Source organism: Tupaia chinensis, unplaced genomic scaffold, assembly GCF_000334495.1.
Source record: "Tupaia chinensis unplaced genomic scaffold, TupChi_1.0 Scaffold000335_1, whole genome shotgun sequence".
In the NCBI taxonomy this organism is placed as follows: Eukaryota; Metazoa; Chordata; class Mammalia; order Scandentia; family Tupaiidae; genus Tupaia; species Tupaia belangeri.
The window spans coordinates 2,166,670-2,178,377 of record NW_006159829.1 but is presented as its reverse complement, the minus strand read 5'-3'; the positions used below and the strand labels follow the sequence as shown (position 1 = coordinate 2,178,377).

Genomic DNA, 11,708 nt, shown 5'->3' with positions numbered 1-11,708 from the left:
CCCGCCTGCGGGGCGCTTTAGCCTGAGGATGCACGGACTGGCTTGTGGGCCCCGGAACACTGCCATTCTGCAACCCTACGGCTCTCCAGGGCCTCCTCACGCCCCTGTCCTGCCTCTTGGACGTTCCCTTGCTGAGCTCCTTACCAGCAATCATCTTGCATCACGTCTGATAAAAGTAGCAAGTGCTTCAATTCACACCCACACCCTCGGAGCCCTGGGGACGGGTGTGCAGACGGAGATGCCCCCAGAGGCCACAGCAGGGAGGGTGGCTGAGCTGGGACGATAGCCACGTTATGCCTCATCTCAGGGACCCAGCCCACTGGGGACGGGAGGGTACGTCCTGTTCCCCGCCCCTGAGCAGGACCAGCAAGGAAGGCTGACCCTCGTGGGCACCGTGGGGGGAGGCGGTGTCTCCCTGGACTGGGCCCTGCCCTGCCCGCAAGAGGCATGCCTCTGTGCCTCTGTTTCCCCGTTTGTTAGAGAGCCTGATGGTGTTCGTGCCTCTTTCGGTGGTTGCGCGGACTGAGCGCCTCCCATGTAGATGGTGCCGTGGGTGTTGCCGGGTGCGGTGGTGCCGCAGGGGAATCACACGTGTCGTGTTTACCCGGCATCAAGGGGGAGCAGGGGCCGCCGGGCCGGGCCCGGAGGATGAGTGTGTGCACCGGCTGGGACTGGAATGTGAGAGGCCGACCCTGAGCAGCTGAGGGCTGTGCAGACAGGGAGCCCCGTGGTGTGGGGGCTCCTGCTCCCTTCACAGGGGTCCCAGTGCCCACTGAGGTCTTCGCCACTGTAGGAAGGGTCCTTGTCCCAATGTCCCCTCCTCCCCCCGTCCTAAGAGTAACTGACCACCTGGCGTGGATCACATGCCCATTCCTGGGCCCATGGGCTCTGCCTAGACCCATGTCTCCCCAGACCCTGGGCTGCCAGGGTTTCCATGGGGACAGGGCTGGGTGCTGGCGCCACCTGCTGCCTGTGGGGGGACGAGCAGTTCCGGGAGGTGTTGCAGGAGTAACTGCCGGTCCTGTGTACGTGGCCGTTAAGAAATCTCTCATAAAACTCAGGACAGCAGAAACAGATCGACCCAGAAACATTCAAGGAGTTCTACAACTGCTGGAAGGAGACGGAAGCCGAGGCCCAGGAGGTCAGCCTGCCTTCGCTGGCGGTGGAGCACCTGGATAGGAACGAGTACGTGTACAAGCTGTCGAGCTCCGTCAAGACCAACCGGGGCGTGGGCAAGATCGCCATGACTCAGAAGCGCCTCTTCCTCCTCACGGAAGGGAGACCAGGCTACGTGGAGATCTCCACCTTCAGAAACATAGAGGTACGGGTCTCCTGTCCTGGGGCGGCGTGGCGGGGATGACCACTGGACTCGGCCCGTGCCACGTGCCGGTTCAGGTACTCGCCATGACACGGGGTGATGGCAGTCCCTCCTGGGAGGTGTGCGGAGCGAATGCACCGTGCTTGGCGTGGGAGGTATCTGTCCCTACTGTCTCATACGACCTGCAAGGCGCACCGCGGGCAACCTCACCGGGCAGGGCGGCGGGGTAGACGCCTTCAGCTCCAGAGCCACCCATGCCAGCGTCTCAGCCCCGGCCTCACGTCCACGTGGCCCTGGCCAGGCCCCTCATTCCCGCAGTGGGCGTGGTGGATTCAGACGTGGCTGTCCTTGTTGCCAGAGCCCGCCTGGTGCCCCCACCTGTCCTGAGCCTTGTTTGTTTTCCCGTCTGAGAGGACGAGGGGTGGTGACAGGCATGTCGGTGTTCCCTGTCCCAGCCTGCTGCCTGGCTCCCCCTAGAGCCCCGGGGAGAGGCAGAGTTAAAGACGGAGGTCGCCCCACCTGTTGACCCTGGCAGGCCGTGCGGGCGGGCCGTGAGGGTCACTCCTAACACATTGCCCACCTCCTGGAAGGCAGAGCCCACGGCTGCCTTGAGCGTATGCTGGCGGGGCGCAGGGGTGTCAGACCTGCTGTTCCCACGTTCCAGAGCACCCCTGCTCGTCCTCTCACTGCCCCAGATGCCGGGGGCTGTGACGCCACGTCATCCCTGCTCCTCGGCCTCTCTGCAGGAAGTCAGAAGCGTGACCACCGCCACCTTCCTGCTTCTGAGGATACCCACCCTGAAAATCAGAACGGGGTCCAAGAAAGACGTCTTCGAGGCCAACCTCAAAGCGGAGTGCGACCTCTGGCACCTCATGGTGAAGGAGATGTGTGCTGGGAAGAAGCTGGCCGACGAGCACAAGGTCTGGGACCGCCACCCGCCTGGCACCAGCCGGCCAGGGGCCGCACCCCTCCCTAACGCGCTCAGAGCTCGGCGCTCCTGTCCTTGCGGGGGAGGAGGTCGAGTGGGACAAGGTCTTGGCAAGAAGGCCACGAGGCCGCATGGCAGCTGAGAGAGCCGTGCTGCCCAGACAGGGCCACGGTGGGGTGACCAGTGCCCTGCGCCTCACAGCGTCCCTCTGGCAGGTCCGAGCTGCACGTCCTGGGCACACCCTGCTCTAGCGCCTCTCACCTCAGGTTAGCAGTTCGCGGGGGCGTGGTGAGTCCCTTTAGCCTTCTCTGCCACCCGGGGGCCACCAAGCTGCCGGTGACCAGAGAGGTTCCCAGTCCTCGGAGCGGACTCCAGTATTCTCAGAGTGTTAGATGAGCTGCTGATTTACTTACCCACACCTGCAGGGTCGCGCCGAGCCCGCGGGCTGGTGGGCGGCTCCATGAGCAGCTCCGGGGCTGCAGTTGTGCCCATGCCTGCTAGTTCACATGCCATCCAGGGCTGCCCTGTGCCACACGGCAGAGCGGAGTTGGCATCACCGAGACCCTGCAGCCATGGAGCCCTGGGTAGAGCTCTGCTGGCCCCAGATAAACATCAGTATTTGCCCTAACCAAGAGGAAGGGGAAGACCTGACGTAAACCCAGAGTCATCATTTGTTTGACGTCTTAATGTTGCTTTGAAAAAATGCAGTTAATGGGGCCAGCAGTTGGTGTAATACCTATGGCGCTGGACTCCCATGTAGTTGACCACGGTTCAAGTTCCAGACCTGGTGGCTTAAACTCATGCTGGGCGCATGTGTGTGCGTGCCCAAGATCCCGAGAGGAGAATGGAGGAGAAGGGATTGCGGCGTGGCCATCCATCCGGGGGGTGATTTCTCGCTTTCTGTCTCTCTGTCTCTCTCTGCTTTTCTGGCAAATTCATGTGCCCTATAGTAAAAACCTCTCTCAAAAAAAACTCAAAAACAAACAAACAAACAAAACCAGTTAGAAGTGTTTGGGCTGGCCCTGCGGCCTGGGTGAGGGAGCTGTGCCCTGCATGGCTGGCCACGACTCGTACTCTGGCCCTGGCAGCTGGGGAAGCACACCAGGCGCATGTGTGCATGCCCAGATCCCTGCAGGGTGGAGAGGGTGGAGAAGGAACTGCAGCCTCACCATTCTGCCAGGCGTGCTCCCTCCGTCTCCCTGTCTCCCGCCCCTCCTGTGAGCGCGCGTGCCCTCAGAAGGAGTGTCGTTTTCTGCCACGACACAGCCTCATGCCACGTGCCCTCAGGGACTACCGCGTGTGACCGTGTGCTCCTCTCCCCAGGACCCTCAGTACATCCAGCAAGCCCTGACCAACGTTCTGTTGATGGACGCTGTCGTCAGCACCCTGCAGTCGCCAGGCGCCATCTTCGCCGCCTCCAAGTTATCCTACTTTGACAAACTGAAGAGCGAGAGTAAGACGTGTGTGTGACGTGGCACGTGGCCCGGGGCGTGCATGGCGTGTGCGGTTTTATCTGGTCGATGAGCACCAGTCCCAGAGTCCTGGGTTCTTTTCACCCTCTTACATGTTCAACTGCCAGGGGCTGCTCTGCGGTGTCCCTCTTCCCTGTCCTTGGCTCCTCCGGACACACCGAGGCCCCCTTGACGACAGCGCTGCTCTTCGGGCTGTGGCACATGCAGGCGTGCGCCGGGCAGGGCTGGGCAGAGGGCTCTGCATGGGAGCCGGCTTCTGGGCTTGCGGTCGGGGTACCCCGGAGCCCACGGCCTCTGCGTGGCGGGGGCTGATGCTGCAGGAGTGAGGGACGCCCCAGTGTCGGAATCTATTTTCTTTCTTCAATTTGGTCAGTTTCCCCAGACAGGAATTCTTCCTCTCCTTCCTGTTGGGCTGTCACCTTCTGAAAATCATGCCCAGGTTGCGGTGGTTCAAGGTTGTATGTTTATTTTTGCAGAGGATTTTAAGTATTGGAGTAAAGGCATGTGCGTGTGTGACTGTGTGGCTGCGTGTGTGTGTCTGTGTGTGAGACCGTGTGACTGTATGACTGTGTGACTGTGTCTGAGAGTGTGACTGTGTGTGACTGTGTGTGTGACTGCATGTGTGTGAGGCTGTGTGAGACCGTGTGACTGAGTGTGACTGTGTGACTATGACTGTGACTGTGACTGTGTGTGACTGCATGTGTGTGACTGTATGACAATGTGACTGAGTGTGACTGCGTGTGTGACTGCGTGTGTGTGAGACCGTGTGACTATGACTGTGACTGTGTGACTGTGTGTGTGTGTGAGACCGTGTGACTGTATGACTGTGTGACTATGACTGTGACTGTGTGTGTGTGAGTGCGTGTGTGTGAGACCGTGTGACTGTGACTATGACTGTGTGTGTGTGACTGCGTGTGTGTGACTGTGTGACCGTATGACTGTGTGACTATGACTGTGACTGCGTGTGTGACTGCGTGTGTGTGAGACCGTGTGACTATGACTGTGACTGTGTGTGTGTGAGTGCGTGTGTGTGAGACCGTGTGACTGTATGGCTGTGTGACTATGACTGTGACTGTGTGTGTGTGTGACTGTGTGTGTGTGAGTGCGTGTGTGTGAGACCGTGTGACTGTATGGCTGTGTGACTATGACTGTGACTGTGTGTGTGTGTGACTGTGTGTGTGTGAGTGCGTGTGTGTGAGACCGTGTGACTGTATGGCTGTGTGACTATGACTGTGACTGTGTGTGTGTGTGTGAGACTGCGTGTGTGAGAGACCTTGTGACTGTAAGCCAGTGTGTGTGCAGATGAGGACCAGCGTGTCGGGCGGCTGGGGAGGTGACCACGCGTGGTGTTGGAGCTGCAGCCATCCGGCCTCACTCTCAGAGACACCGGCGTCCGGGGAGGCGTGAGCCAGAGGAGGGCGGGGCTGTGGCCCGGCTCCGTGGGGAGGTCCACCCTAACTCGCCCCTGAAGAAAGTGGAGTGTCGGCGTGGCTGGCCGTCCCCCCGAAGTCTCGGCTCCGGCGCCTGTGTTTCAGTGCCCATGGCGGTTCCCAAGACGACCTCGGAGACACTGAAGCACAAAATCAACCCTTCGGCCGGAGAGGCCTTCCCCCTGGCCGTGGACGTGCTGCTGTACACCCCAGGTGAGGGGCTCCGCTCTGGTGTGCGCGACGCCGTCTGAGAACGTGGGGTAGAGTTGGGTTCGAGGTCAGCTCTGAGTGAGCGGAGGCACTCCCGGGGTGGGGACGAAGTGGAGCTGTGGCAGGTGCGTGGCTGTGGCCACCCCTCCTGCTGCAGAGGTGCAGCCGACCCCGCACAGCACTTCTCACAGCACTTCCGTGGCGTCACCGCGATGGGCAATGGCACCTCACATGCCCTTGTCATAGAAACTGGGCCGAGCACGAGCTTTCTGGCCCCAGTGGACAGTCACACGGGTTCTCAGTGTTTGGAGTGTGGTGTTCCCTCAGGCGTGTCCCTGCCGGGAGCGCTGGCAACGAGGCCAGGAGAGAACCGGGCGAGTCGAACCGGAGGAGGCAAAGCTCCGTCTGAGGGCTGAGACGCAAACCCACCCTTAGCCATTCTGATGGGGCCAAGCCCAGTGACTGCGCGTCTGGCCGTGTCTGAGGTGCTCGGAGCATCGCCCACACTCTTGCACGTGTGCGTGGTCATGGGGGCTCACAGTGCCTGTGTAGACGGGGCTCTGCTGAGCGGTCCCCACGCGGGGAGCTTTCGTCTCTGCAAGAAAAGCAGCAGGCTTCCGTCGGGAAAGCCCAGGGAAGTGTCCAGATGTGAGCGCAGCGGCAGGGTACAGAGCTCCGAGCGGCAGTGCCAGGGGAAGGCTCCTGGTTCAAGTACGGGGCCTCCCTGGGCATGGGGCACGTGTATGCCCTTGGTCTGGGGCTGGCTGAAGGCTGGGGTGGATCGTGGCACTAGGACCTTGTCAGGGGTCTCTCTCCTCTCTGTCTCTCTTGCTCATGGAAGAAGTAAATACTTAAAAAAAAAGGAAAGTGGTGGATGATGTGCAGAAGGGAACCGCGCTAGCTGGGCGCCGTCTCACTCGAGGCTCTCCAGTGCCTCGTCTAGACGGTGGCCTTAAGGTGTTTCCGTCACGTGTCTGCGTACAGGCATGCTGCGGGTCCAAGTTAGGTTCCCTTATTGTCACTGCCTGGGCCTGGGCTCCCATCCTGCGGGGCTAGTTCAGACTCCTGCCCGCTGAAGGCACCATGGGGGGGTGGATGAGGGTGGCAGATCGTGCCCGTGGGTGCCACTTCTTGTGGGTGAACTGAGCATTGGCTGCCTGTGTGCTCTGGGCACAGCAGCTCGGAGGGAGAGTCCTGGGAAACCCCTTTGCTTCAATCTGGGACCCCCAGGGGCTAGGGTTACCCCAGGAACTAGGCGCACTAGCCCATGGGCTCTGCAGGTGACCCAGCTCGACCCTGATGGGGCTCATGGGGCAGCGTCTTACCAAGGGGCCACGAGACCACTGGACAGACTGGCCACGTGCTGCTCCTGACCATGGCCACAGTGGCCTCACAGTGGGTGGAGTGGAGCATGGTCCTCACCATCGGGGGCAGGGGTATTGTGTGTGTTCTCTAGAGGGTTCTCTGTCGCCCTTCAGGTCTCAGGTCACAAAGCAGCCCTGGGCTGTGCCCCTTCAGGGCTCATCCCACACTCTGTCTGGCCACCTGGTTCTCGGAGTGGAGCCAGCTATTTATGAGACGCTCAGCTCCAAGAGACAGGGCAGCGTCTGGCTGTGCTCGCCTTCACCTCTCCGACTCCTGGCCCAGTGCCGGGCACTCAGCAGGTGTCCCATGGGCACCCGAGTGGGCACAGGCCAGCGCCTGATATGGCAGAGGGTCCCGCCAACGTCTTAGCTTGCTTTCCTCTTCAGGGCATCTCGACCCAGCAGAAAAAACTGAAGATGCTCACCCCAAATTGTGGTGTGCGCTGAGCGAGGGCAAAGTGGTCGTGTTTGATGCCTCCTCGTGGACCACCCACCAGCACTGCATTAGGGTGGGCACCTCCAGGCTGGTGAGTACATGGCGCAGCTACGTTCAGATGGTCCGGGTGCACGTCCAGCTTCAGTTGTGAATTTAAACATGAGTGTGTCAGTGTGTGCGTGCCGTAGGGTGTGTGTGCCGTAGGGATATGTACCATAGGGTGTGTGTGCTGTAGGGTGTGTGCACGTGGAGCGTGTGTGCATGTGGAGTGTGTGTGCCGCAGGGTGTGTGCACCTGGAGCGTGTGTGCTGTAGGGTGTGTGAATCTGTAGGGTGTGTGCACCTGGAGTGTGTGTGCTGTAGGGTGTGTGCACGTGGAGCGTGTGTGCATGTGGAGTGTGTGTGCCGCAGGGTGTGTGCACGTGGAGCGTGTGTGCATGTGGAGTGTGTGTGCCGCAGGGTGTGTGCACGTGGAGCGTGTGTGCATGTGGAGTGTGTGTGCCGCAGGGTGTGTGCACGTGGAGCGTGTGTGCATGTGGAGTGTGTGTGCCGCAGGGTGTGTGCACGTGGAGCGTGTGTGCATGTGGAGTGTGTGTGCCGCAGGGTGTGTGCACGTGGAGCGTGTGTGCATGTGGAGTGTGTGTGCCGCAGGGTGTGTGCACGTGGAGCGTGTGTGCATGTGGAGTGTGTGTGCCGCAGGGTGTGTGCACGTGGAGCGTGTGTGCATGTGGAGTGTGTGTGCCGCAGGGTGTGTGCACGTGGAGCGTGTGTGCATGTGGAGTGTGTGTGCCGCAGGGTGTGTGCACGTGGAGCGTGTGTGCATGTGGAGTGTGTGTGCCGCAGGGTGTGTGCACGTGGAGCGTGTGTGCATGTGGAGTGTGTGTGCCGCAGGGTGTGTGCACGTGGAGCGTGTGTGCATGTGGAGTGTGTGTGCCGCAGGGTGTGTGCACGTGGAGCGTGTGTGCATGTGGAGTGTGTGTGCCGCAGGGTGTGTGCACGTGGAGCGTGTGTGCATGTGGAGTGTGTGTGCCGCAGGGTGTGTGCACGTGGAGCGTGTGTGCATGTGGAGTGTGTGTGCCGCAGGGTGTGTGCACGTGGAGCGTGTGTGCATGTGGAGTGTGTGTGCCGCAGGGTGTGTGCACGTGGAGCGTGTGTGCATGTGGAGTGTGTGTGCCGCAGGGTGTGTGCACGTGGAGCGTGTGTGCATGTGGAGTGTGTGTGCCGCAGGGTGTGTGCACGTGGAGCGTGTGTGCATGTGGAGTGTGTGTGCCGCAGGGTGTGTGCACGTGGAGCGTGTGTGCATGTGGAGTGTGTGTGCCGCAGGGTGTGTGCACGTGGAGCGTGTGTGCATGTGGAGTGTGTGTGCCGCAGGGTGTGTGCACGTGGAGCGTGTGTGAATCTGTAGGGTGTGTGTGCCGTAGGGTGTGTGATCCCACAGCACTATCCAGTTTTGTAAGTGGGAGGTATTTAATCTTCAACTTTTTCCTATGGAAAAATGAAATTAATGTAGGAGTTCATTCTGGTGCAAAGCATTTACAAACGGACTCATAGTTTTCTCATAAAACACGCTCTCTATGAGCTTTCCGTGGTACCCGCATTCATGTAACTGATACCCTGAATCGCATTTACATTGGAAAACCCGGGACATTCGTTCAGTCCCAGTAAGAGGGTGTACACGCTGTGAGTGGAGACGCGGTACTCGTGGAATGGAAAACAGAGCAGCCGGCTAAAGTCTTTGACATCAGCTCAGGGACCCTCCGGGAAGGAGGGAGGATCGTTACCTAGTGACACAGCCGGTTGGTTGGACGAGCCCACGGACACAGCTGCCTGTCAGGTGTTCCTGTAACTTTTATAACCCGTCCTCACTGGATTCTTGAATTTTTTTTTTTTTTTTTTTTAAGAATTATGTTATTCTGGGGCCAGCAGGTGGCATGTTGCTTTAGGACGCTAGACTCCCACATGGCTGACTGCAGTTCGAGTCCAGGACCTGGCAGCTTGTTTTCTCACTCCCTCCCTCCCCCCTTTGCTCTGTCCCTCTTTGGTCAAATGAAAAGTAAATAGATAAAATTAAATATAATAATTCTTTTAAAAAAGAATTATTTAATGTTACCTATTATTATTATTTTTAACTTGCTATAGGGCATGTGCTCACCAGAGAGAGAGAGACAGACAGAGTCGGAGAGGGAGAGTGAAAAAGCAAGCCGCCTGTTCTGGGACTTGAACTACAGTCAGCCACGCGAGAGTCCAGTGCTTCAACCAGAATGCCACCTGCTGGCCTGAGACTCTTGATTTCTGATTTCAGAAAGTCTGAAAATAACCCCGGCAGTTGGCCGCTAAGCCAGGGCCCTGAGAACGTTCTCGTGGCTGTTAGCACGGCCGCCCCCATCATGTGACGATGTCTCACACCCTCAGCTGCCTGCTCAGTTTCCTGTGATCCCACGGTGGCATCTCGTGCAGCTTCCTGGCTGTCCACACGTGTGTGCCGAGGGAACCACTGCGTCCTCGGTCCTCGGGCTGCTGTGCGGGGCTGGTGGAGGACGTGAGGGACGCTCCCTGTGCTCCCAGCCCCGCACAGGCACGAGTCCCTTCCCTAGCCCGCTGTGCCGTTTCGGTGCGTTTGTGCTTTTTACTGGTGATTTTCCACTGAAGATGTTCCCGAGGCTGGTGCTGGAGTGCTGGAGGTGCCAGGAGCTTAGAGAAATCGTGTTTTATTTGGGCCTGAGGGACAGTGCCACAGACAGGGCGATAAGGGTTAGCGCTCGGGGTCGTGCCCACGGGACAGGGACACGGCGGCCGGGTCGGGGTTAGTGCCCGCTGTCATGGGAGAGGGACACGGCGGCCGGGTCAGGGTTAGCGCTCGGGGTTGTGCGCACAGGACAGGGACATGGCGGCCGGGGCGGGGGTAGCGCCCGCGGGCATGGCCACCGGACAAGGACACGGCGGGCGGGGCGGGCTTGGTGACAATGCCACAGACAGGGCGATAAGGGTTAGCGGTCGGGGTCGTGCCCACGGGACAGGGACACGGTGGCTGACATGCCGGGCGGTCAGTACTGCGCGTTTGGAGCTGCGCGAGCCCGACCCCTGCTCTGTGGCCGCAGAACTGCATGGTGTTGGCGGAGCAGAGCCAGGTGTGGGTCGGCTCGGAGGACTCCGTCATCTACATCATCAACGCCCACAGCATGTCCTGTAACAAGCAGCTCACGGACCACCGTGCCGCGGTCACGGGCCTGACCATGCAGGCCGGAGAGAAGGCGGCCAGGTAGGACGGCTCTGGGGGGGAAAGGGCTGCCTGGTCGTGGGGCAGGGACTGCTTGGTGGAGTGCCCAAGGCTCGTGCCCGCAGGGCCAGACCTCGGGGTCCGGATGTGAGGGGAGGGGAGCTCGGTGTCGGCTCCGCGTTTTTTCGCGGGCCGCGGCACAAGCCCGCGCTGCCCGCAGCCAGCGGTGTCGGAGCCGCCCTGTCTGGCCGCTTTGGTGCCTGCAGGGCGTTCTCCCCGGAGACTTCCCTCCACGTGGTGGCTGCGCCCAGTACCCTGGGTTTTAAACCCACCGGGCTTGTCTCTACTCTGGGAGCCCTGCCGCCTCCTGGGACTCAGGACTGAGGCTCTGATCCAGCACAGTCTAGAGGAACCCCCCCATCACCCCAGGTGTCCCGGGGTAGACAGTCATGAACACGAAGCCCTGAGGTCATCTGGGTCCATCATCCTGGATCCACCGGGCCCTCCAGAGAAGGCCTGTGGCACTGCCCAGGGCTCTGAGGTGGGCCTGCTCCGGCCCCAGCCCCGGCCCCAGCATGCAGTGCCTCCAGCCTGCTCTCTGTAGTCCTAGCCAGCCCCGTCTGGAATCCACAGGGGTGGGCCCAGGCCCCAGCCTCCCGCCGTGTTGACGGCCACCCTGCCTGGCAGCGCCTGTCCCGTGAGGGCTGTTGTAGCAGGGCACCACAGGTGGGTGGCTCAGGATGACCGAAGTCCGAAGTCTTGGGGCCCGAGTCCAGGGAGGCAGGAACGCGCTCCCCAAGACCCCGGAGACCCCTCCTGCCTCTGAAGCTCTGGTAGCTCCAAGCGATGCTTGGGCTTCCCAGCCTGACACCTCGCGGTGGACTCCCCGTGCGAGTCTCCATGTCTGAAGGCCCCGTCGTGGGACACCAGCTTTCTGGGATGGGCCCACCCTAGGAGCTCATCTTGGCCCGGGTGTCATGGAGACTCTCTAAATCAGGCCCGACCGGGCACGGGTGTGGGATGCCCAGAGGATCTAGTGTAGCCCCTCATGCCCCTTGTCCTCGCTCTGTCTTGACCGCCTCTGAGAGCAGCCCCAGTCTGGGCTGTAAGGGCGGTGTCTTGTCTAGACCAGGGCCTGGCACACAGCGGGCTCCCAGGAGTGTGATGGGGAGGCTTCAGGCATGCGTGACGCCCGAGGCCACCCCGGGTGCGGCAGCCCTATCCCTGCCCCTCCCCTGCGCTTGGGAGCACCATGGTCCTGGGCAGCCCAGCTCAGGTGGGGTGCCAGGTGCCGCCTGAAGGTGGGCGGTGCTGGCAGGTGAGGGGGTGCATGG

The 11,708-nt window shown here is 60.7% G+C and overlaps 1 protein-coding gene across 3 annotated transcripts in view; it reads left to right on the top strand.

Moving 5' to 3' along the window:
- The window catches only part of DENND3 (DENN domain containing 3), a 47,255-nt gene that overhangs the window by 28,115 nt on the left and 7,432 nt on the right, over positions 1 to 11,708 (top strand). For all 3 annotated transcript variants that reach the window (XM_006152111.3, XM_006152110.3, XM_027773306.1), the window contains 6 exons: positions 1,062 to 1,321; positions 2,065 to 2,238; positions 3,570 to 3,699; positions 5,254 to 5,361; positions 7,110 to 7,249; positions 10,256 to 10,416. In XM_006152111.3, the coding sequence (XP_006152173.1) occupies positions 1,062 to 1,321; positions 2,065 to 2,238; positions 3,570 to 3,699; positions 5,254 to 5,361; positions 7,110 to 7,249; positions 10,256 to 10,416 (973 nt within the window). The remainder of the gene's footprint in view (positions 1 to 1,061; positions 1,322 to 2,064; positions 2,239 to 3,569; positions 3,700 to 5,253; positions 5,362 to 7,109; positions 7,250 to 10,255; positions 10,417 to 11,708) is intronic.